General features: G+C 47.1%; 3 protein-coding genes across 5 annotated transcripts in view; 1 reads left to right on the forward strand and 2 right to left on the reverse strand.

Moving 5' to 3' along the window:
• The window catches only part of PIGU (phosphatidylinositol glycan anchor biosynthesis class U), a 111,748-nt gene extending 106,322 nt beyond the window's left edge, over positions 1 to 5,426 (reverse strand). Inside the window, exon 1 of the mRNA XM_079718695.1 lies at positions 5,296 to 5,426. Within this exon, the coding sequence (XP_079574821.1) occupies positions 5,296 to 5,425 (130 nt within the window). The 5' untranslated portion in view covers position 5,426. The remainder of the gene's footprint in view (positions 1 to 5,295) is intronic.
• Positions 5,427 to 11,716: 6,290 nt separating this feature from the next.
• LOC307062904 (sterol carrier protein 2-like) lies at positions 11,717 to 12,148 on the reverse strand (the record flags this gene model as incomplete). 2 transcript variants are annotated; one of them, XM_079718816.1, is made up of 2 exons in its annotated part: positions 11,839 to 11,892; positions 12,023 to 12,148. In XM_079718816.1, 2 exons carry the CDS (start codon positions 12,146 to 12,148, stop codon positions 11,839 to 11,841), a joined length of 180 nt encoding a protein of 59 aa, XP_079574942.1. The 2 variants fall into 2 exon arrangements, with proteins under 2 accessions (XP_079574941.1, XP_079574942.1); XM_079718815.1 differs by having other exon boundaries at positions 11,717 to 12,148.
• An 11,507-nt stretch (positions 12,149 to 23,655) lies between these two features.
• On the forward strand, positions 23,656 to 25,170 carry TP53INP2 (tumor protein p53 inducible nuclear protein 2; the record flags this gene model as incomplete). Of its 2 annotated transcripts, none has more annotated exons than XM_079719218.1 (3): positions 23,656 to 23,779; positions 24,181 to 24,469; positions 24,921 to 25,170. In XM_079719218.1, the coding sequence occupies 3 exons, from the start codon at positions 23,656 to 23,658 to the stop codon at positions 25,168 to 25,170; spliced, it is 663 nt and encodes a 220-aa protein (XP_079575344.1). The 2 variants fall into 2 exon arrangements, with proteins under 2 accessions (XP_079575344.1, XP_079575345.1); XM_079719219.1 differs by having other exon boundaries at positions 24,301 to 24,469.
• Between the last annotated feature and the right edge of the window lie 254 nt (positions 25,171 to 25,424).

The raw sequence follows: 25,424 nt of genomic DNA on the forward strand, positions 1-25,424 counted from the left end.
CCATAAGACTGAATTACCTATTCAAAAATGAGTAAACAAAACAAAATCAAACTTACAAAGCCTGTTTTTAAAAGAACTACTTATTTGTAATGAGTGAGCCATAAGTATGGCTTTAAATTTTACAGACCCACCCTAGAAGGAAACCTATCATTTACATAATTCATGATGTCTATAAAATAAAACAAAGCCCGATGCTCAAGACAACTGTAACTGGTCCTTATCCTAGGACCAGAGAGAAACTTCCCTCATGGAGCCACATAAGGAGGCTGCTGTGTAACACAACTATTAAACCCTTCACTAACAGCTTTACTGGACACCCAAGGAGATGATATCTAACAACTAATGTTTTAGAATAGTTGACCATAAAAGCTAACTAATCATGGCCAATTATTCTAAAACATCAGTGTTGGTGCTTTTCTTTTTCATAAAGTCTCTCAACTCTTAACTCATAAATCAGATAAGCAAGAATTTATTTAGTTACCTTGATGTACTTTTCCTATGGCTGATAATAAAAGCATATCATCTAGTAGAAGACAAACACTGTCTTTGAGCTTCCCATACCAAGAAGGGTAAGCATTCAGCTTGTTCAAAACAAGTGGTATCCTTATATTTCTAGCCTAGAGGACCCAAGAAACAGTGTCATCCCAGTAGCAATAAACACACCTAGGGCTTCCCTGGTGGCGCAGTGGTTGGGAGTCCGCCTGCCGATTCAGGGGACATGGGTTCGTGCCCCGGTCCGGGAAGACCCCACATGCCGCGGAGCGGCTGGTCCCGTGAGCCATGGCCGCTGAGCCTGCGCATCCGGAGCCTGTGCTCCGCAACGGGAGAGGCCACAACAGTGAGAGGCCCGCGTACTGCAAAAAAAAAAAAAAACACACCTAGCATACAGATCTTGGTTTCTAAATGATATTCTCCAGTAGAAGGAACAAGGGCTCCTTGGAGAAGTGGTCAATTCTAGGGCTGGACCAAGAAAAATACAAGGTAAGCCTGGAGCATCTTGTGGTTCCAGAAAGTAATACAGTGCTTAAAAAAAAAAAAGTAGGAGGGAGGTATGTCAAAAGGACAAAGGAGACAACTGAAAGAGGTCCCAATGGCCAAAGTAGTATGGATTATAATCCAGAGAATAAAACAAATACCCATGAGTTCACACTGATATAAATATAATTGAATAAATAAATATGGGAATTCCCTGGCAGTCCAGTGGTTAGGACTCGGCGCTATCACTGCCATGACCCGGGTTCAATCCCTGGTTGGGAACTAAGATCCCACAAGCTGTGCGGCGTGGCCAAAAAAAAAAAGGGCAGAAGAACTAAATAGACATTTTTCTGAAGAGGAAATGCAGATGGCCAACAGGCATATGAAAAGATGCTCAACATGGCTAATCATCAGGGAAATGCAAATCAAAACCACAATGAGATATCACCTCACACCTATCAGAATGGCTATCATCAAAAAGAAAACAAATAACAAATGTTGATGAGGATGTGGAGAAAAGGGAAAACCCTCCTACACTGTTGGTGGAAATATAAATTGGTGCAGCCACTTTGGAATACAATATGGAGGTTTTTCAAAAAACTAAAAACAGAACTACCATATGACCCAGCAATTCTACTCCTGGGTATATATTAAAAAAAAAAAAAAAAACTAATTGGAAAAGATACATGCACCCAATGTTCATAGCAGCATTATTTACAATTGCCAAGATATGGAAGCAACCTCAGTGTCCATCAACAGATGAATGGATAAAGAAGATGTGGTATATGTATATATACAATGGAATACTACTCAGCCATAAAAAATAATGAAATTTTGCCATTTGCAGCAACATGGATGGACTTGGATGGCATTATGCTAAGTGAAATAAGTCAGAGAAAGACAAATATGATATCACTTATATGTGGAATCTAAAAAAATACAACAGACTAGTGAATATAACAAAAAAGAAGCAGACTCAGAGATACAGAGAACAAACTAGTGGTTATCAGTGGGGAGAGGGAAGGGGGGAGGAGCAATATAGGAGTAGGGGATTAAGAGGTATAAACTATTATGTATAAAATAAGCTACAATATATTCTACAACACAGGGAATATGGCCAATATTTTATAACAACTATAAAGCATAACCTTTAAAAACTGTGAATCACTATATTATATACCTATAAATTATATAATATTATACATCAACTATGTTTCAATAAAGTAAATAAATAAATAAAAATAAAACAAAAAAAAAGAAGGAATGAGGGAAATAGAAAAGTCGCCATTAGAACACCACAGTAATGATTGCTGCAGGGAAGACCAAACTATAAATGCAAAAAGTAGTGGGCAAAAAGTTAAAGAGAAACAGGATGTTTACAGAGCCCCAGAGTATATCCCCCAAATGTTTACTACCTAAAAAGGGAAAATAGGGACTTCCCTGGCCATCCAGTGCCTAGGACTTGGTGCTTTCACTGCCAGCGCCTGGGTTCAATCCCTGATCAGGGAACTAAGATCCCACAAGCTGTACAGCATGGCCAAAAAATAAAAATAAAGAGGGAAAATAGTAATTTTGCAGTGGAGAAACCAGACAGATATGTGTTATACTGTACCATGAATATACAATCAGGAAAATCCAAACTATGGGAAACTCTACAGGTCAAATGGTCTAGGTTCTTAAACAGATAAATACTAAAGAAAAGGATGAGATGGATGGGAAATTTTAAAATTAAGGGAGACTTAAAAGACATACATAAACTTTTTTTGAAGACCATGACTAAGCTATAGTGTCTAGGGATGCTCATTTGGGTAATAAGACAAAAAGAAAGCAAAGATGTCATTATTATAAAAAACAGAATAATGGTTTACTTATGAGGGGGATAAGAGGCTGTGATTGAGATGGGGTATATGGAAAGGCTTCTAGGAAAAGTGGCAAAGTTCTGATTCTTGACTTGGATGATGGTTACAAAAGTGTTTGCCTTATAATGCACTGTGCAATACACTGCTGTGCACAGTTTACTAATTCTGTATTTATTTAGCAATAAGTGTTTTGTTTTGTTTTTTTAAGTAGTGTTATCAGAAGTGTTCCTCCTGACCCTGACTCTCACAGCTGCATTGGAAACGGGTTTCTAAACAAGCACTCACAGTTTGAGCTCTATCCTGACTCAAGAAGCTAAGCCCATAATAATTCCCAATCTTTAGGTCAAAGGCTGAGGAAACACCAAAATATGACAGAAATGTTCCAAAATTATTCTTGACAAGATAGTATACAGTGAACTCTGGTGGAACAGCCACGTCTAAAGATTGCTAGCTAGTCACATAATATTATTATCTATGTGACTTTCGGCAAGTAACAATCTCTCTGTACTTTAATTTTCTCATCTATAAAGTGGGGCTAACAATAGTATTTACATCATAAGCCATTGTAGAGGACTTCCCTGGTGGCACAGTGGTTAAGAATCGGCCTGCCAATGCAGGAGACACAGGTTTGAGCCCTGGTCCGGGAAGATCCCACATGCTGCAGAGCAACTAAGCCTGTGCGCCACAACCACTGAGCCTGTGCTCTAGAGCCCACAAGCCGCAATTACTGAGCCGGCGTGCTGCAACTACTGAGGTCCGTGCGCTGCAACGAAGAATAGCCCCTGCTCACCGCGCCTACAGAAAGCAGCAATGAAGACCCAATGCAGCCAAAACTAAAATAAATAAATAAATTTATTTATTTATTTTTTAAAAAAGCCATTGTAGAAATTAAATGTTTTTTTTAACATACCTAAACTGCTTAGAACAGTACCTGGCATGTGGAAAGCATTACATCAGTGTTAGTTATTATTATTTTTATTGGACTGAGAAGCACATTTTGTCAAGCATTTTATCAAGCAAGAAATTTGTATACATTTTAGTTGCACTATCAAATAAACGGATGGATCTGCTGGAATCCAAAAGAAAGCTGGAAACAAGTGGCTTCAACAAACAATTCAGTTTGTTCAACAAATAATTACACTCAAATATTATATGCAAAGATATCAAGTCTAAGCTCTTACCATCACACATATAAATTACAACTATCTTTATTACCATCTGTCAACTGGGAAACCTGGGAAAATTACTTAACTTCTCCAAACCTCAGTTTCTTCATCGGTAAAATGGGGAAAATAACACCATCTAACACACAGAAAAACTGGAGGATAAAATGAGGCTTACCATAGTCTCTGATATATAGTAAGTATTTTTAGGAAACTTAGCTCTAATTATTCATAAAACATCCATTCATTACGCCATTCCAAAATATCTACGGGACAACATCAAAACTCTAGCATTTAAAGTTTGAGGACATGAGGGGGACTTGTGGGGTGCTGGTAATGTTCTGTTTCTTAATCTGGGTCCTGGCTATATGGGCATATACAGTTTGTAAAAATTCCTTGCGCTCTACACTTATTACATGTCCATACTTCAGGAAGACAGTTTTCAAAAAATATCTTCAAACTCTGGCCCTAACCTAACCCCCATCCCATTACTCCCCTACTTCGGACATTTCACATCCTTCAACATTTCTTGATCCTGTTTATCTTCTACCTGGAACTCCCCTTTTTCTAATCTCCCTTTCCAAACTCTGCATCCTTCAAGAGTTAGCTCGAATTCCACAGCTTTAAGAAGCTGGAAAAGGAGGGGACCCTTTCTTCAGGGTCAGAACTCCAAAGGAGGAACTGGACGTACAAAGGAAGTACATTTTTCACAAATGATTATAATTATTATTATAATTATCTATCTCTCCCACTAGCCTATGGATCTTTGGCCCAAATTCTGTCTCTTCGTAGGCGCCAGCGTAAACAAGAACTTGAAGAACTATAAAGACACAGTAGGAAAAGATGCACTCAAAGTCCCAGACTGAGAATAAGCTTCTAATCACGCTCACTCACACACTCTCCTCGCTTAGGCAAGACTGGTCCCCCGTCACACACCATCCCACACCCCAGGGGAACATCACATTGCGATCTCGCGCCAAATCCCCCCCACCCGGCACGCCCCTTCCTCATCCCGACCCTTCCTCAGACCACGCTACTCAGCTCAGGACCCGAGTGGGACACACCCCCTCAGATCGCCACCCCGCAGGTGACCGGCCCCTAGTGCCCCAACCTCACCACACAGTCCCACGCCCACCCCCTTAGCAGCCCGCTCTCAGGCCCCGCCCTCCCGCCGTCTCCTGAGAGCGGGTCAGTTCCCCCAGAATCTTGAGCTTGCGGCCACTGCCCCCGCCTCCCATTCACAGAGGCCAGGAGCGCACAGGCGGGGCCTAGCCGCCTACTCGAGCCGGTGGCCTCACCTCTCTTCCAAGAGCTCAGTGGGGACACCACCTCCACCCGCTCCGAGATAAACTCGGCCAGACTGGAGCGGAACAAGGCCGCCCGCACGGTCACTGCCACCACCAGCACCAGGGTCAAGGGAGCCGCCATGATAGCTAGGGCGGGCGCACAGGCGGGAAGGGAAAAGCGAGGTGGAAGAGCCTCTCGACCTGTGCACCGCCCCGTGTAGTTCCGCGGCCCGGCGCGCCTAGCTACTGCCGCCGGAGCTGCGAGACTGGGGACTACCACTCCCAGGAGACCTTGCGGCGAAATAGGGCGGGACGACGGACAGCGGGGCGACTCGAGATCGTAGCAAAGTGCTAGGCGACGTCTCCTAAGGTAGCCGGTGAATTCTAACAGCGCCCAGGAGCCGAAGTGCTGCTGAAAGTAGATAGGTGAAGGCAGTAATCGTTCTAGGATTGTGAGCGAGTTTTAAAGAGTTGTTAATTTCACTCCTGTGTGTATGTTTTTAATGTTTCTTTCCCTTTTTATGTTTTTAAAAGAGTATTAAATATGTGTTCATTTATTTATTCTACACTTGTTGATAGACTACAAACTATATGCCAGGCACTGTATTGGGTTCTGAGGATACAGTTACAGATTTATTAGCTCTGCGGCCTTGAACAAGTTGCTTAACCTTTCTGTGCCTCAGGTCCCTCATCTGAAGAATGTGCTGGTTGTTGGCTTGTTGTGGGGTAGCTAGAAACGATTGAGGAATGCTTAGAAATGTTGCTAGTTGCTTTTAAACACAGCCATTATCAAAAATTAAATTATATAAGCTTAAAATTACACAAGTTTTGTAAGAAACAAGATAATAAATACTAAAAACACATCACTTCCTAATTATTTTACTACACTCTCGTTTTATCTGTGGTCTTGAGTTTATTTACCACTGTTATTATCACTATGGCAAATACTGTATAATGGTATTATACGTATTCAGCAACTTCAGGTTGATAGTTTAAAATCCCAACCTATGGGAGTCTTTACACCATAGAAATGGGCAAACAGTACAAATTGGGTTTCTGGAGTTTGGAGTGCCATTGATAAGCATAAGTAGCACACCACTTCATTAATTAATGTATGAAAAGTGCTTATGGTGAGTGCTTAAATGTTAGCTATAGTAATTAAAATATTAAATAAATATATAAGGAATTTAAGACCTGTGAAAGAAATGAAACAGGTTGCATAATCAAGAACGACTTGGTGAAAGAACTCCAAGATGACACAAACAGATGGAGAGATATACCATGCTCCTGGATTGGAAGAATCAATATTGTGAAAATGACTATACTACCCAAAGCAATCTACAGATTCAATGCAATCCCTATCAAACTACCAATGGCATTTTCCACAGAATTAGAACAAAAAATTATACAGTTTGTATGGAAACACAGAAGATCCTGAATAGCCAAAGCAATCTTGAGAAAGAAAAACGGAGCTGGAGGAATCAGGCTCCCTGACTTCAGACTATACTACAAAGCTACAGTAATCAAGACAGTATGGTACTGGCACAAAAACAGAAATACAGATCAATGGTACAGGATAGAAAGCCCAGAGATAAACCCACGCACTTATGGTCACCTAATCTATGACAAAGGAGGCAAGAATATACAAAGGAGACAAGACAGCCTCTTCAATAAATGGTGCTGGGAAAACTGGACAACTACATGTAAAAGAATGAAATTAGAACACTGCCTAACACCATACACAAAAATGAACTCAAAATGGAATAAAGACCTAAATGTAAGACTGGACACTATAAAACTCTCAGAGGAAAACATAGGAAAAACACTCTTTGATATAAATCACAGCAAGCTCTTTTATGACCCACCTCCTAGAGTGATGAAAATAAAAACAAAACTAAGCGAATGTGACCTAATTAAACTTAAAAGCCTTTGCACAGCAAAGGAAACCATAAACAAGATGAAAGACAGGGCTTCCCTGGTGGCACAGTGGTTAAGAATACGCCTGCCAATGCAGGGGACACGGGTTCGACCCCTGGTCCGGGAAGATCCCAAATGCCATGGAGCAACTAAGCCGGAGCACCACAACTACTGAACCTGCGCTCTAGAGCCCGCGAGCCACAACTACTGAAGCCCACGCACCTAGAGCCCGTGCTCCGCAACAAGAAAAGACACCACAAGAAGAAGCCTGCGCACCGCAACGAAGAGTAGCCCCCACTGGCCTCAACTAGAGAAAGTCCATGCACAGCAATGAAGACCCAATGCAGCCAAAAATTAATTAATTTTAAAAAATCACTTGGGAAATGTATTTTTTAAATGTAAATTTCCTAGTTCTTCCCTAGAGACTGTGGTATGGGGTGGAGCCCAGGAACCTGCATTCTTTTTTTTTTTTTTTTTTTTTTTTTTTGCGGTACATGGGCCTCTCACTGTTGTGGCCTCTCCCATTGCGGAGCACAGGCTCCGGACGCGCAGGCTCAGCAGCCATGGCTCACGGGCCCAGCCGCTCCGCGGCATGTGGGATCCTCCCAGACCGGGGCACGAACCCGTGTCCCCTGCATCGGCAGGCGGACTCCCAACCACTGCGCCACCAGGGAAGCCCCAGGAACCTGCATTCTTAATCTCTTCAGATTATCCTGATGCTGGTGGTTCAGGAGCCATACACTGAAAGACATTACCCTGAAGGCCTAGGTATCCAGTAGTTGATGCAAAAAAAAAATGAAAATAATAATAATAGCTAGCAAATATTCAGTGCGTATTGTGTGCAAAGTATTATTTTAAGCGCTTTACATGCTGTTTACAATACAAATTATATTTATATATATATATAAAATTATACAAACGCACATACACACATACTACAGGTACTATAATTTCCCCATCACCACATGCAGATGAGGAAACTAAGACACAAGGAGATTTAGTCATTTGTCTGGGGTCATGCAGCTAATAAGTGGCAGAACCAGGATCCAGATGTTGTGGTTAAGCTTCTATGCGTGAGAAGATGAGAGGAATTTGGGTTGGGTTGAATTGAGCTAGGTTGGGTTGTTTTGTTGTTGTAGCTGAGAAGGAAGGGTAGAGAATTGAAGTGAGGGAAATAATAAAGGAGCAAACAAGGTGATTTCTCTCCTGACATCCCAGATGATGTATGGGTTACCTAGAGAAGAAGGAATTGAGGCTCTGAGTAACCAGCTTTAAGCCACACACCTGGGTAGTTTTTTCTTTAGCATTTATTGAACACCCACCATTGCCAGATCCTGCACTAGGCTATGGAGTTACAATCTATCAAGTACATTTTTTTCTACTCCAAATAGCAAACTGATTTTGGCCATCTTTACCATAAAGGAAATTAACTAGGAGGCTATGAGGGAGCTCAACCGGGTTAAAGAGAAACCTGGGGAACCAGACTTCAGGAGGATTCAAGGGTGGATTCAAGAGATATTTTGGAGGAAGCATTGATCCATTGTTTCCCAAATTCCCCTATTTCTTATCCCCGGCACTCAGACCCTGGCTCCTGTAAAGGTCTGAGACTTTCATTAATAAAAAATTGAGACAAACTTAGAGCAACAATCTCAGATTGAGGAGTATACAAAATCTTTAAACAGGGCTTTTTTCCTCCCTGGCTGCCTGATGAGCAGCCACCATTTTCTTTTTAATGCTTTTTAAAATTAATTTATTTATTTATTTATTTATTTTTGACTGCGTTGTGTCTTTGTTGCTGTGCGCGGGCTTTCTCTAGTTGCGGCGAGCGGGGGCTTCTCTGTTGTGGTGCGTGGGCTTCTCATTGCGGTGGCTTCTCTTGTTGCGGAGCATGGGCTCTAGGCACGCGGGCTTCAGTAGTTGTGGCGCACGGGCTTAGTTGCTCCTTGGCATGTGGGATCTTCCCAGACCGGGCTCAAACCCATGTCCCCTGCGTTGGCAGGTGGATTCTTAACCACTGAGCTACCCAGGAAGTCCTGAGCAGCCACCATTATGTGACACAGTAACCAGCCAGGCAAGGAAATTCATGACATACCAACTATTTCTGCAGAAACAAATGGTCATAGTGGTCCTTTATCCTGGGAAGGCAACAGTACCTAAGACAGAATTTGAGAAAAACTAACCAAGATGTAACCAAGAGAACACACCAGACGTCTTTGTCTTCAGATTTGAAGCCATTTTGGTGGTGGCAAAGCAACAGACTTTTATAAATTTTACAATTTCTTGGATTATGCAAAGAGAAATCAACCCGAACAGAGATTTGTAAGATATGGCCTGGATGAGAAGGAAAGAACTCAAGAAAATCAGCAAAAGAAATATATAAACAGAGTGAAAAAAGTCAGGGTTGTTATAAAAGTGAAAGGAAGGATTAAAGATACAGCACTGACTTGATCTGTGTTTGTGCAGATTTTTCACCAGAAGACAATAAATTATATAAAAACTTAAAAACAATAACAACTCAACAAGCGGGGGTGAGTTGAAGACGGTGGCATGTAGGGAAAAATGAAGGCATCCTTGAGATTGAAAAAGTAAGAAAGATCTGGTCTAGTTCATCGTACAGAGTGGGAAATTAAGGCCCAGGCAGGAGCAGTGCCTGGCCCAGGATCGCACACCAAGTCAGTGGTGGCACCAGGCCCAGAAATCATGGTTCTCAGCATTTGTCTCCTATGTTGGCTGCCTCTTGCTCCTGGGCTGGGTCTCTGGTGAGGCCCCTTGGGATATCCGCACCAGTTTCCCCCTCAACCCCTGGACCCAAGTATTGCAAGGGCCTAAAAGGAACCAGAGATCTGGTCTTACATAATGCCCTGGGGACACGTTTCTGGGAGCTAGTACCTCAAGCCCTCTCAATTTCCTTCATGTTCCCTACCACAACTGCCCACTATTGCAAAAGCCATCCTGTTAGGAAAACCAAGATGTAAACTAGGCCTCCAAAGGCTAAAGACTGGCTCTCCCTCCCCCGGCCTCTTCTCTCTGAACCTCTCTCACTCTTCAGGAGCCACACCCTCCATAATTATGCATCCAGATCTCTCATGCCCTCCCCGCAAATACACACTGCTCTGGGAAAGGAGACAGCTATAGTGAGCTTTGCTTACTGCTTTCTGGTATCCATTCCCTCTTTCCCTTTTCCTAACAGGACCCTGAATTCTCAGCCAGGTGATTTGAGTGAGATTGACCTCACTCTCTCACTCATTTCCAGGAATGAGCCCTAAATGGCTTAAATTGACCAATACATTCCAAATCCCTAGCCACAGTGATTGGTTCAGGCATGAGTGTATGACCCAAATCAGGTCAATCAGAGCCAACAAGATTCAGTTCTGGAATTTTGGACTGAGCCATTTGGGCAATAGGCCTTTTCTTTTCCTCGGGTTTGAGCTTGGAAGCACCCAGACCCAGGAGCAGCTGGTAACTTATACATATAAGACAAAGTAAAGCAAGGCCAAGGCTAAGGCCTGACTGATTCTACCAGTAAAGATACAACGAGCCAGTTTTTTTTTTTTTTTTAACTGTGCATCTCAAAGCAAACTTTATTTGGTCAATTATTTTCAACAACAGTGTTTTATGATTCTAATACATTGATTTTTTTCCAAGAAGGAAACTCACTTAAAAATATTTTTGTTTTAAAAAATAGGTCTGTGTTCAGCTATATATTTTTTCTCCCAAGCTTTGATCATATTTCTTTGATTTGGGAAGAAAATACTGTTTTGCTGGCATGAAATGCAAAACTGTAAAGATTTTTAAAAAAAAACATCCCAGTACAGAATTTTAAAAATTATCAATGGAAAACAGATTAAGGTCATTAAGTGCACAACACTAATTACTGGCCAGCTACTGGTATTCTGTTTCTTCCCTAGTTCTCCCAAGGAAAACTTAAATTGAATCTTCAGCAGAATAATCCTTAAATATACTTTATAAGCAAAATGAGAGCTTTTGTTTACATAGTTTTTGGATTTTGCTATTCCTAATTTTATTCTAAAACTCAATTTTAGGGCTTCCCTGGTGGCGCAGTGATTGAGAGTCCGCCTGCCGATGCAGGGGACACGGGTTCGTGCCCCGGTCCGGGAGGATCCCACATGCCGCGGAGCGGCTGGGCCCGTGAGCCGTGGCCACTGAGCCTGGGCGTCCGGAGCCTGTGCTCCGCAACGGGAGAGGCCACAACAGTGAGAGGCCCGTGTACCGCAAAACAAACAAACAAAAAAACAAATAAAACTCAATTTTACCCCAAACCATAATTACCATATTAACTTTGTAATGCACAGTTGTATGCAATTCAGCAAAGCAGTAGTACACCATCAGGTTCTATTCACCCAGAGCTTAGGAAAAACAGGATTGGTCACACCCATTTAAAAACAAATAAGCTATTTGCCAATGTGTAGTTTCAATCTAAGTTCTGACAATGAAATATATGGATATATATCTATATATCTCATCTTGATTTTCAAAGGTAGGCAAAGAGAGTTCTTCACAGCTTAGCTTTGCCTGGCTGAAGCTGAAGATTTTGTAACTTCAGAGCCAGCCCCATGTTGCCAGTGATTTTCAATTTACCTTGAAAGAAGGCCGACTGAGGATTCATTTTACCAGTCATCAAAGCCAGTAAGTCCGAGTCAGCCATTGTAATTGTGCAGTCGGCCTTCTTATCTGAGTTACGGAGCACTGATCCTTTGCCATTCTTCACGTCCACCACCCAGGTGGCTTCTTTACCTCCAGGGCCATCCTTCACCTTGAAGGCAAAAATACCACCGATTTTCTTCACAAACTGCTCCTCTTCCTCTTCAAGCTTCTTCTCAATCTCCTTAAAGACAAGATTTGCCTTAAATCCATCAACTGCAGAGCTGGTTGGAGCAGCCTCAATTTGATGAGTTCTAAAAGAACTGGCAGCTTCAGGAAAACCCATCTTGTACAGCGTGACAACTACTGCTCCCAACGAGCCAGTTTTTGATTTAAATGGTTTATTATTTACATAGACAGCAAGAAGAACAAGCCAGCTTCCTGTGATCCTTGTTCCACAAACCAAAAAGGATGACACTGAAACAAAAGGGGCTGAACAATTGTAACATGGGTTGTAGGATACCCTATTGCTGAGGAGCCAATCCTAGAGTTCATTTAACAGGTTTTATATTCTGCAGCTCCATTCTGAGTAGGGAGGGCAGAAAGCCCCATAGCTCATCAGAGCCTGGGAAGCAATAAGAAAACCGTCTCAAGGCAGCCTCCCAGGGGAGATAGGGAGGCAAGTGGAAGGTGGCCTCACTGCCTTACAAGCCTTCCATTCTCTCATGTTCTGGGAGGATCACAAGGCATTCTGCCAAGACTTAGATAAGCTTTTCATACCTTTGCCAGTGTGGCCTATATGAATGAATACATGCAAGGTCATCGCAGTGCCATGGCAGAGGCATTCCCTTACAGTATCACTGTGTTCACAAAGAGAGGGCCTGTCAAAAATTAAGCCAACTCCTAGGAAGTGTTTTGGAGAAATTAGAAAAGACTAGATCTTAGTTCCATTATTTGGGCCACTGGATCAAGCCTTGCCTGCAGCGATTATTGATGGACATTTCAACCAAATTCCTTTTCTAATTTAATCTAGTTTGAGTTGGATCATTAGTTACTTGCAACCAAAATCTCTTAACCAATACAACAGAAGATGGAACTCAGCCTCCCAAAGGACTCTCGACTCTCGTATACTTCCCTGACTTCAATTACCATTTGTATATTGATGACTCTCAGATCTTTATTTCCAGCTCAGAAATTTCCAGATTTCTCTTGTTGAGATTCAGACATTATGCATCAAACTACCTCCTAGACATTGCCACCTGGTTATCACAAAGTCACTTTAAACTCCAATTATCTAAAACTGAGCTCAGTGTCTTCTTTCCAACAACTCACTCTTCCTCCTTAATTCCTTATCTCTGTGAATGGCAGCACTAATCTTTCAGTTGCTCAGCCAAAAACCTAGGAATCAGCCCTGATACCTCCCACTTTCCCACCCCTTATATACCTTCAAGCTTTGACCTAAATATCAGTCAAATCCACCTACTCCTCTCCATCTTCACTGCCACCACCCTGGTCTAAGCCACCAGCATTTCTCACCTACATGTCTGCTATTCTCTCCTGACTGGTCTCCTGATGCCACCCTCCATTCTCCAACCATTCTCCATGTCTGACATTTATTGTTGAATGAATGAACAAATGAATGAATGAACATCACTAACCTCTCACTTAAAACCCTTCACTGGCTTTCTTGTACACTTAGTTGAAGACTGAAAGTTCTTGAGACAGTCCATAGGGCCAGCATGATCTATCCCCTTACCTACCTCTCTTGCCTCATCCCCTACTTTTCTGCCCTATTTGCATCTGAAAAAATAAACTATCAGTGGTCATTGCCTTGGTACATTATGCTTTGTACACCCCACCAGCTACCCAACAGCATCTGTCCTCACTTAGCAAAGTCCCACTTATCCTTCAAGGCTCATTCTTAGGAAGACTTTGATTTCATCAAGGAGTCAGTTCTTTCTATATGCTTCCAAAACACTTAGCAGCTGCCTCTAACCTGCACTCTAATGATCACTGTCTGATAATTCTGTTACCTGAAGTTCTTGGGGGTCTGATTCTTCTCTTCATTGTGTCTACTGAATCTTATTCACGGTGGATTGTTTCCTCGTGTATTTCATCAGTTTTTTCCTTGTGGATTATTAGCTGTTTAGAAGGGCTTTATATACAGGAATTCTGTGTAACCTGCAATGGCTGGGGGAAGAGGGGGGTCCACGGAGGAGACCCAAAGAGGATTTGCATTAGTTTCTGCTATAGGCATCTGAGAGATACTTTTGTTTTTAGTTTTTTCTTTTTAGGTTTTTAGCAGTACGTGGGCCTCTCACTGTTGTGGCCTCTCCTGTTGTGGAGCACAGGATCCGGATACGCAGGCTCAGCGGCCATGGCTCACGGGCCCAGCCGCTCCGCGGCATGTGGGATCTTCCCGGACCGGGGCATGAACCCGTGTCCCCTGCATCAGCAGGCGGACTCTCAACCACTGCGCCACCAGGGAAGCCCCTGAGAGATACTTTTGGAGTAGGTCTCCTTTGGTGTTAATTTCTCAGCCTTCGAGATTCCTAGACATGCAGGTGATGTAAATATGAACCCCACACTCATCACCCTCTACTCATCAAGGGCAGGCATGCAGTTTCAAATTCTCAGAAGATAGTTTCTTTGCCCCACCCTAAGACCAGGTCAGGATGGACATATATCCTTTTTGTCTTCTTTGCTAGTACTCAGATGTTTGTTTGTTTGTTTTCCCCTAGTCTGCACTTTCACTGTGGGTATAGCCCTTCAAGTGTCCTAGATTTATCAAGGGTCACAGTTCCAATCCCTAACTTCATGTAAGCCCAAGCCTTCATCTCCCCAAATGTCTGTTAAAACCCAAATGGTTGCAGGTCCATTAAATGTTAAATGATTGTATTTAAAAGGATGTTTGGGACTTCCCTGGTGGCACAGTGGTTAAGAATCCGCCTGCCAACACATGGGACATGGGTTCGAGCCCTGGTCCAGGGAGATCCCACATGCCGCAGAGCAACTAAGCCCATGTGCCACAACTACTGAGCCCGCGAACCACAACTACTGAGCCTGCGTGCTGCAACTACTGAAGCCCATGCTCTGCAACAAGAGAAGCCACCATAATGAGAAGCCCATGCACCACACAAAGAGTAGCTCCCACTCGCCACAACTAGAGAAAGCCCGCATGGAGCAACAAAGACCCAACACAGCCAAAAATTAAATAAATTTATAAAAAAATAAAAAATTAAAAAAAATAAAAGGATGTTTATTGTTTTTATTTCCAGCATTTCCATGTGTTACGTAGCAGGAAGTTCCAGATATTGTCAGAAAAGGAAGTCCAGCTCAACACTTAGTAGACAGAACTGTCACTGTCTGTTTACTTGTCTATTTTCTCCATGAGCATCAAGCTCTGAGAGGGCAGAGACAGGGTCTGACTCATCTCTGCGGCAAGACACCCAGCTTAAAACCCTCCCCACCCAGAGTAGAAGTTCAGTGCATTTGTTGATACCAAACCTCCGCTCAGACACTCGTATTGAAAGGGGAGCTCAATTTCTCCCACTCCCAAAGTAGCCTTTCCTTTGGAGAGAGTCATGTCACCTGGGTGACCATCTGGCAAGTGGGGGACAGCCTGCCCCTTTTCTGTGTTCATTCCTCCCAACACTTGTCTTATCCACCCAGGATTCTGCAGAGTAGGGCTCAGGGTCTGGATGATCCCAGTGATAACTGGGACTTTGAGCTTTGATCCAGGAGAAAGCACAGGGGCCAGTTCAAGATGAAAACCTAAGGTTCTCATGCACCGTTAGTGGAAGTTAAATGGGTACAACATTGTGGGAGAGCAATTTGATGGCATCTATTGAAATGTTAAGTATGTATACCTATCAATCTTGCAATTCACTTCTCTGATTCTATTCTATTCATAGAAGAGGGGTCACTGTTACATTGTTTGTGGCAACAAAAAATTGAAAGCCACCCAAATGTCCATCAATGTGTGATAAACTAAATAAGCTTTCTTCTGCCATACAATGGGAAACTGTAAGATGGTTTTTAGTTTTGTTTGTAATGAGGAAGATCTGTGTATATTGACATAGGTAGAACTCCTGTGTCATATTACTGAGTGAAATATGTGAGTCTGCAGGACAGAGTATATCATATGACATTTTAAAAAAATTAATTAATTTAGGGCTTCCCTGGTGGCGCAGTGGTTGAGAGTCCGCCTGCCGAAGCAGGGGACACGGGTTCGTGCCCCGGTCCGGGAAGATCCCACATGCCGCGGAGCGGCTGGGCCTGTGAGCCATGGCCGCTGAGCCTGTGCGTCCAGAGCCTGTGCTCCGCAACGGGAGAGGCCACAACAGTGAGAGGCCCGCGTACCGCAAAAAAAATAAATAAATAAAATAATAGTAATTAATTAACTTATTTTTGGCTGCGTTGGGTCTTCGTTGCTGCGCGCGGGCTTTCTCTAGTTGCAGCGAGCGGGGGCTGCTCCCTGATGCGGTGCGCGGGCTTCTCATTGCTGCTGCTCCCTGTTGCGGTGCGCGGGCTTCTCATTGTTGTGGCTTCTCTTGTTGCAGAGCACGAGCTCTAGGCGCACAGGCTTCAGTAGTTGTGGCACGTGGACTCAGCAGTTGTGGCCGCAGGTTCCAGAGTGCAGCCTCAGTAGTTGTGGCACATGGGCTTAGTTGCTCTGCGGCATGTGGGATCCTCCTGGACCAGGGCTTGAACCCGTGTCCCCCGCATTGGCAGGCAGGCTCTCAACCACTGCACCACCAGGGAAGTCCTATCATATGACATATTTATGTAGAAAAAAACAAACGAACCTACAAGCAGTATAAATTGGTACATCCTAGAGGCTATTTGGCAGTATCTGTCAACCTTTTTTTTTCTTTTTTTTGGCTGTGTTGGGTCGTCATTGCTGCACGTGGGCTTTTCTCTAGTTGCGGCGAGCAGGGGCTACTGTTCATTGCAGTGCACGGGCTTCTCATTGTGGTGGCTTCTCTTGTTGCAGAGCACCGGCTCTAGGCCACAGTAGTTGTGGCACGTGGGCTTAGTAGTTGTGGTGCATGGGCTTAGTTACTCCGCGGCATGTGGGATCTGCCCAGACCAGGGCTTGAACCCATATCCCCAGCATTGGCAGGCAGATTCTTCCCTGCACCACCAGGGAAGTCCCTAGCTTTTAATCGTTGAGCCTTTAATTAGAGTCTACTCTATGCCAGGCCCAGCACAGGCTGAGTGATGGGAGTATATGGACTGAGATCCTGCCTTTGGGATGCCCACCATCTACCTGGGAAAACACATACACACAATTAGTCACCATGACTTACTGTTTATTGAACAAATAAATAACTGTACTGTCCATCAAGGTAGCTCTGGACCATGGGTGAGTACAGGAAAGGCTACCTAGAGGAAGAAGGGGTGAGCAGAATGTTGAAGACAGGAAAGCTCTGAATTCAGAAAGGGCTGAAGAGGGCATTCCAGGAAACAGCTTGAGCCAAGTGTGGTTGTGGGAGAGAGCTGAAGAGACAGTGAGGAGTTTGACCTTAGCATAAGGTGTGTGTAAGTGAAGAAGGGCAATAAAGCTGGAGAGAACTGGGGCTGGATCATGGAAGGCCGCAAATGCTGTATTAAGGAGCATGGTACTGTGGGAGCCACAGAAGGTTTTAGAGCAGGCAAGTGGTGTGACAAGAGAGGCATGTTGTTAGGGATTATTTAGTTTAAGTCAGCGAGAGGTCAAGAAAGGGTATGAGGTTAGCAGGAAGCAGATGTGATGGGCAGAGACTCAGGGTTGCAAAGAATGAGGATACTTTGGGGACACCCCTCCAAGGGCCAAGACACTGCTCTACATCCCCTACACCCCGGTCAAGCCTCTGGGTATTATTTCCAGGATCCTTCTCCTAGTTGCTAGGACTGAGGAGTCCTTCTAGGGCTTGATATTAGGCTGGGATTTTATCACCAGAGCAGAAGTTCTGGCCTAGCTCACCCCCTGCCTCCTGAGGGACCAGATGGACAGCTCTCAGACCCATCCCCACCAGCCCTGCTCTACTAAGAAAGGACCCAGAACCTCTGGAGACTCTGAGGATGTGTATTTGTAGTCTTTCAGGCATTTCCCAGGCCACTGGAAATGCTGGGGGCCTAGAATATGGGATTGGAAGAAACCTGAGGATGGAGAGTTTGAAAGAATATCTAAAAGGAAACTTGGGACTTCCCTGGTGGCTCAGTGGTTAAGAATCCGCCTGCCAATGCAGGGGACACGGGTTTGATCCCTGGTCCGGGAAGATCCCACATGCTGCGGAGCAACTAAGCCCGTGCGCCACAACTACTGAGCCCGTGTGCCACAGCTACTGAAGCCCATGTGCCTAGAGCCCGTGCTCTGCAACAAGAGAAACCACTGCAATGAGAAGCCCTCACACCGCAACGAAGAGTAGCCCTTGCTTGCTGCAAATAGAGAAAGCCCGCGTGCAGCAGCAAAAAAAAAAAAAAAAAAAAAGGTAACTGGATATGTTAGATTTGACAGATAAGGAAATTGAGGCCCAGAGAGGTAACATGACTTGCTTGGGGTCACACAGCAAGTTTGGGGGAAATCAGGGCTGTGCCCACGTCTCCTGGGGGAGGCTGAAGCACTCTGGGGTTTTGATAATCTGGTGCATGTAGAGTGGAGAGAGTTGGAGCCAGGAACTATGGGTTCAAATCCTGGCTCTGCCATTTACTATAGCTGTGTGACCTTGGGAAGTCACTTAGGCTCTCTGAGGCTGTTTCCTCAACTGGAAAAGGAGGATAACACCCACCTTTTGGGATTGTTGTGAAGATCAAAACACATATAAAGCAGTATAGCACAGTGCCTGGCACTCAGTAAGTGTTCAATAAATGTCAGCTACTGGTCTGGCAGCGGCAATAATTTCTGTTGAGTGTATTATTGAATATGAATCTACATACTAACAGTTAGTGAGATTTGTCTGTTTCCGTGTGTGTAAATCCGGGCTAATAACCAGTCCCTGTCCTGTCACTTTTCTGTCCAGCCCCTGCAGCAGAATGGGTTAATAAGGTGTGTAAACGTTCCAGTGCTGAGCACTCAATGGTTATTCAGCCCAGAGCAATTCCTCTCCAAGTCCTACTCCGCAAAATTTCCTGTCAGCCTAACCAACTCTTCTATACTGCCGGGTGCTCCCCTGGAACCAGAGAAAAGGGATGTCCCCCACCTCTCAAGCCTGCCCAGCTGAGGAAAAATGGGGTGGGAAAGCAGCGAACGCGTACGCTGAGAAGGTGAGACAGAAAAGGGAGAGCAGGGAGAAGGGTGGTGAGGAGGAGGGAGGTGCACGAACGTGGTGTGGAGTTGAGAAAAGGGTAGAGACTGAGGGATATAGGATAGGATATAGGATGCAAGTGAAAGGACAAGAGGGGCAGTGCGAGAGGTGAGGGCGCTGAGATATGCGGAGGGAGTGCAGGAAGATGGGGATCTCGTAGGAAGGAGTGGGAACCCTCCTCTTTGAGAGGTTCGTGGGTCGACCAGGGGTAGGGGGTCCAAGCTTCCAGCAGTCGCTTCTCCGGGCCGCCGCCCCTAGGATCGGAGTCGGGATCCCGGGGAGGGAGCCACTAGCCAGCGAACCGTGGAGGAGGCGGGGAGGGGGGATCCGCAACCTCGGATTGGCCGCCGCTCCGCCGGTCGGTGACGCGAGGCGGGCGGGCCCCTTTGTGACATCACAATCAGCTGTTTGAACGTTCCAATTTGTGCCGTGAGCACAGCAGCGGCGGCTGCACAGACTCAAAGCCCCGCGGGCGAGCGCAGCAGCCCTGAGCGTCCGACTCGTACCCCAGCCGCCTTCCCGCCCAGCCCCCGCGATGCGGCCGCGCCTGTGATCAGCCGCCGACCCCGGGACGCCCCGCGTCACAACTACCTCAGCGCCACCTCCGCCCGCCACACCGCCCCAGTCCCCAGGTGAGTTCCGACCGGCTTTGGCCAGGGGGCTACCGGAGCCTGGGAACACGCCCCGCGCCCCCAGCTCCTGGGTCTTTGTCTGTCTCCGCCGGCGGCCGCCGGGGCTGCATTCCCGTCTCCGGATTGGCTGCCGCAAGCCGGGTAGACCATGACGTCTCTCGATTTGCATATGACATTGAGACGTCACCAAGGCCGGCACCGCCCCCCCCACCCCCTCTCGGCTCAGGTCGCTTGTCCTCCGGTGACCCGTTGGGCGCTGGGTCGGGGCTGGGCCTATGGGTGAGTGACGCTGAAAGGCAGCGGGACCAGAGGGTCCTCCAGTTTCCTGGGCTAATCCAGGAGCTGGGGTCAAGCCTCTGATCCCTTACTTTCTTCTTGCGACTTGAGAGAGATTCCGAAGGCGCTACTGGGTCTAGGTTGGGGGAAGGGAGTTGTCAGGAGTTCAGGGGCCGCTGAAGCTTCGGCTCCAGGTCACTGGGGCAGCGCCAGATGGTGGTACAACCCCCTCCCTCTGGCTCCAGGTTCTGCACCCCTGGGACTAACATCATAACTTTCTCCGAATCCCTGACATGTGTGAAGTGCCTTAGCTGACGTCATTCCCAGCCCCCAAACGAGGGGTCTTAGACCCCATTTCATGGAAGGGAAACTGAGGCCCTGAGAGGGGAAATGGCTTGCTCGCGGTCATGCAGCCAGTTAAGAGTCATGCACCTAGTGAGTAGCAGATGCATTAGCCATGCGCACATAGCTAGTAGGAGCTCATTACAAGTAACAAGTTACACATCCTGCTTCCACTGAAGACTCTACCTTGGGCTAAGCACCATCCAAATTTGATAGAGCTCCTAGTTTTCCTCACTCCTGGATCTTTTTCCAGGAGGTCTCTGGACATTGGATCCCCTTTTGAGGCCCTGACTCTCACTCCGTTCTTTGGAGTTTCCAAGCCCCATAAAATCACTGCCTCCTAGCTGTTCTGACCACAGAAATGTGAGTCAATGCCTGCCTCAGGGTGTCTCTGATGTTGGGATGGAGTGGAGGTGAGAGTTCCCTCTGTTTGGCTCTTCTTCACCTCCCAGCCCCAGAGTTGTCAGCTAGAGAGGACTGACCTGGTCTAGTGCTAGGGACTACAAGGCTTGTGCTGCCCCTCTCTGCTCACAGAGAGGGACCAGAGAAGGAGCAGGAGAAGGAGAGCCTCTGACTTTCCAAATAGATGGGCCTATGGGCTGGACCAGCAGTCCCATCCCAGCCTAGACTTTGCTCAAGCATGGCCTGGATGGGGTAGAGGTGGCTTGGGGCTCCAGTGTTATTCTGGGCACAGCTGCTATAGTTATTAAAGGGAACGGTTCTCCCTGGAGCAGAGCTGGGAGTGTAAGAACCAGGAACTGGCAGGGTTGGGAAAGAAAAATCCTGGGAGCCTCCCTCAGTGGTCATGAGAGGAGGCAGGCACTGGCTGGCTGGTGAGGTTCTCAGTTCTGGCTCTGTCACTGACTTTCTGTGTGACCTCAGGCAGGGAGCTTCCCCCACCCTAAGCCTCCCTTACCTCAATCTGTTTGTAATTTGAGGAGGCCCAGAGTAGACTCTGGTACACAGTGGGTGCTCTGGAAAATGCAGGATGAATCTTGGTGCCAGGAACCTCAGACCCTTTTATAGCTGAGAGAGGCAGTGACTTGATCAAAGTCTGACTTCTGTCTGACTTCCCCATGTCCCCTGAATCATTATATTTTGGGGGGGCTGTTTACTGAGGGCTTCCTGACTGTGTTCACTCCGAACTGAATACTCAGTGACCTGGGGCTAGGCCTGCTCTGCCACCATCTAGCTGTGTGTCTTTGGGTAGACTTATGTCCTCTGATCCTCAGCTTGCAAAATGGGCTGGGTGAATATCATGGCTCCTGAAACACCTATTAACTTCCTTTTCATTTTCTCAGTGAAGCAGTAGGTCCTTGGAAAGAGGGTGTGCCTCAACAAGGCCCCAATCTTCCCTTCCTTCAGGAGGGGTCAAACTCTCTGGATTTTTGGTAACTGAGTCACTAACTCCCTGTGGCTACAGATGGGCTGGGATATGTGGCTTGTGCTGGGCAGGCACTAGTTGAGAGTGGCCCAACCTTTCATAATCCCTGAAGATCTACCACCAGGGAGGCCAACACCCAGGCAGCACTTTCTTCTGGAGCCCACCGTGGATCTGCAAAATGTATTAGTACTCTCAGGGCATAGAGTTTAGGTGATTCTGTGGCAAGTGTGAAAATATACCCAGGGATTGGGAGAGGTAGCAACAACCATAAGAAATACCCCAGGTGGGTTAGCAATAAGAGTAGAATGCCTCCAGGGAATGGAAGTGTGGACATGCCCCCAGGGAGTTTTACTGAAAGTGTGGAAACATCCTTAGAGGAAGGTGACAAGTGGCTGAGTAGCAAAACTGTTGGCTACCTTCGGGGACATGTGGAGAGTCAAGCTCCAGGGACATCCAGGGGGCCTGGCCAGCAGCCCCTAGCCCAGGTCTAGTCCTGAGGTAGGCTTGGTGTTTACATTCCTGTAGCAGGCGGTCTCCTTCCTCATCTTCACTGAGGGAAGGACTGATTAAGGGCTTGAGTCCTGGTCAAACCCTCAGTCCTCATACTTAAGGCCTCCTGGGGTCTGATATCTCCCTCCCTCCATCATCACCTCCCACTGACCTGCTGTCTCCCTGGGGCCAGGCAACCTGATCTTCTTCCTCCTAGCCAGGGATGCTGCCCTTGAGCAGGAGCTTGGGAATAGGGAGTAAGAGGGGGGAGGGCCTGTGGGAATCTTCATCTGACAGACACAATTGAGGCCTATGTGATCACAGGGTGAGGATGGTAGCTGTTCTGTGGGATTTCTGCTAGGGAGCACTTTTCAAGCCACACAGACTCAAGTAGTGGTTCTTAATCTCTGGTGTCAAGGACCGCTGTTTAGGAAATCATGATGAAAACCAAGGTTCTTCTTTTCAGAAAAATACACATGGACCATGGCCCCAGGCCACTAAGTTAAAAATGCCTAATCCAGACAGATACCCAGCAAAGGCAATGGAGTATAGTGATCTGGAATCTGCATGGGTTAAAATCCTCTGTGTCTTACTAGCTTTGAGATTTTGGGCCAATTATCTTACGTCTCTGAGCCTCAGTTTCTTCACCTATAAAAAAGTAATAATAATTATACCCACGTCCTAGAGTAATCATGGGGATTACATGAGGTAATATAGGTAAAGTGCTTAGTATAGTACTTGGCACATTAATGTTAGCTATATGATGATGATGATGACGATGATGATGATGGTGATGATAAATAATCACAATACTGGGCGATTTCTTCCTTGCTTGGAGAACTATTTTTACCCTTCAAGGTCCAGGTTGGATGTCTAATCCTCTGGGGAACCTTCCCTGACAGAGTCTGGTCATATATATCACTCCTAGAGCATGCAACAATATTAATAATTATTAATAATAAACTAGTTGATTAGTTTATTGAATGCTTACTCTGTGCCCAGGTGCTGTTCTGAGCACTTTGTGTTTAGCTCATTTAATTCTTATGAGAGCCCAGAGAGGATACTATTATTAGCTCATTTAATTCCTATAAGGGCTGAGAGGAGGATACTATTATCCTTGCCATTTGACAGATGAGAAAACTAAAGCACAGGTAAGTTAAATAACTTCTAAGGTCATACAGAAAACAAAAGCTTGAAGGCAGGCTGACTTACCAGAAAGGAAACACACACACACACACACACACACACACACACACACACACACACACGACAAAGCTTTCCCACGCATCCCTGTTGTACCCTTATCACTGTTCTGGGGGCTGGGGGAGGTATCCCCAGCCACAATGGGGAGACCAGTCTGTGGTGCCTCTGACTCCTCTCTACCTCCCAGGTTTCTGCACTGCCATAGGGCAGCCCCCTGAGGCCTCTTCACTCCCCCACCATGCTCCAGCGCCTCACCAGCCTCTTCTTCAGCTCCCCGGCGCCCCCCGAGGACCCCGACTGCCCTCAAGCCTTCGTCTCCGAGGAGGATGAAGTGGATGGCTGGCTCATTATTGACCTGGCGGGTGAGGCCCGAGTCTGGGGCCAGGACTGACTCCTGGGCCTGTGAAGTCGTCATTAGGGCAAGTGGCCGAGCAGTTGAGCAGGGAGCTGTTAAGGGGTTGGGGAGGGCCTACTGGGCAAATTGGGGCTGAGGCAGTAATATTAGAGGTGGAGGGTAACAGGGCCCCATCCCATGCAAGCTGGGGCCACCTCCTGGCGGTACAGTGTTGGAATCCACACCTCACGCGCCCTAGGGCAGCAGGTCGAGACTGTGGATGCCCATTGGGTATGGCGGGCGGGGCTGCGTGTCGGACTAACTATGCCCTTTCTCTCCCTGCCCCATTGTGTCCGGTGTGTGTGTGTGTGTGTGTCCCTCCGTGCTGCGCCCCCTCCTCCGCATGGCTCCCCCTCCCGCGCCACGTAGACAGCTTCACAGCTCCACCCAGCCCCGGGGCCGCCCCGGCCCCTGCGGGCCGCCCTCCGCCCGCACCCTCCTTGATGGATGAGAGCTGGTTTGTTACCCCTCCGGCCTGTTTTACTGCAGAAGGGCCTGGGCTCGGGCCTGCCCGCCTCCAGAGCAGCCCCCTGGAGGACCTCCTCATCGAGCACCCCAGCATGTCCGTTTACGTGACCGGCAGCACCATAGTGCTGGAGCCTGGACCTCCTTCCCCGCACCCTGACGCCACCCTGCCAGACGGAGACCTTAGCGACGGGTGAGCCGGCCGGGGGTGGAGCCTGGAGGCCTAGAGAAGCTTGTTTTGGAGGCTAGGGTCCCCGCTGCAGGAGCGAGCCCAGGAGACCCCCTGGCAGTTCAGGGGCGGGGCCTTTAGAGGCGGGTCTTCAAGGCAAAGGGTGGGGCCCATGGGCCGGAATGAAGCTAGGCCTGAAGTTAAAGGGGCGGGGCTTTGAGATAGGGAGAGGCGTGGCTTCGTGGCTAGGGCGGGGCTTGAGAGAGAGAGCTTCGAGGCTTGGGCTCGCTGAGACGGTAGGCATCTCCACGTTGGCTTGGAGGAAAGGCTGGTACCCACAAGAAGGGCATTTTGCGCCCCCCTAGGAGCAGAGACCAAATCGTGCGAGGGTGCGGGGACAGGGTGGGAAGTGCCAGCGCTCTCCTCCGTCCCCCACGACTTGTCTAGCCCTGACTGCCTCGCTCTGTCCCCTCAGGGAGTTGGCGCCTGCTCGCCGTGAACCCCGGGCCCTGCACCACGCCGCCCCTCTGCCGGCGCGGGCCGCACTGCTGGAGAAGGCGGGCCAGGCGCGGCGCCTGCAGCGGGCCCGGCAGCGGGCCGAGCGCCACGCCCTGAGCGCCAAAGTGGTGCAACGGCAGAACCGCGCCCGCGAGAGCCGTCCACGCCGGCCCAAGCACCAGGGCAGCTTTGTCTACCAGCCGTGCCAGCGCCAGTTCAACTACTGAGCTTCCGCCGGCCGTGCCGCAACCCCTCGCTGACTCCTGACCCTTATGCAGCCCCTCCGCCGCAGCCAGTGTGCTGCTCGAGGGGCGCCTGCAGCCCACTTCGGGCTGGACACCACAACCTCCCTTCTTCTTAAGTGTGTGAGGTGGGGGTGATAGCCTCTCTCTCTCTCTCTCTCTCTCTCTCCCACTCCTTCTATTTCCCTATCTCTGATCCTCTAATCCTACTCTAACCTCCCCCCGCCACTCCCTTCACC

This window comes from Hyperoodon ampullatus (assembly GCF_949752795.1).
Source record: "Hyperoodon ampullatus genome assembly, chromosome: 14".
Classification (NCBI taxonomy): domain Eukaryota; kingdom Metazoa; phylum Chordata; class Mammalia; order Artiodactyla; family Ziphiidae; genus Hyperoodon; species Hyperoodon ampullatus.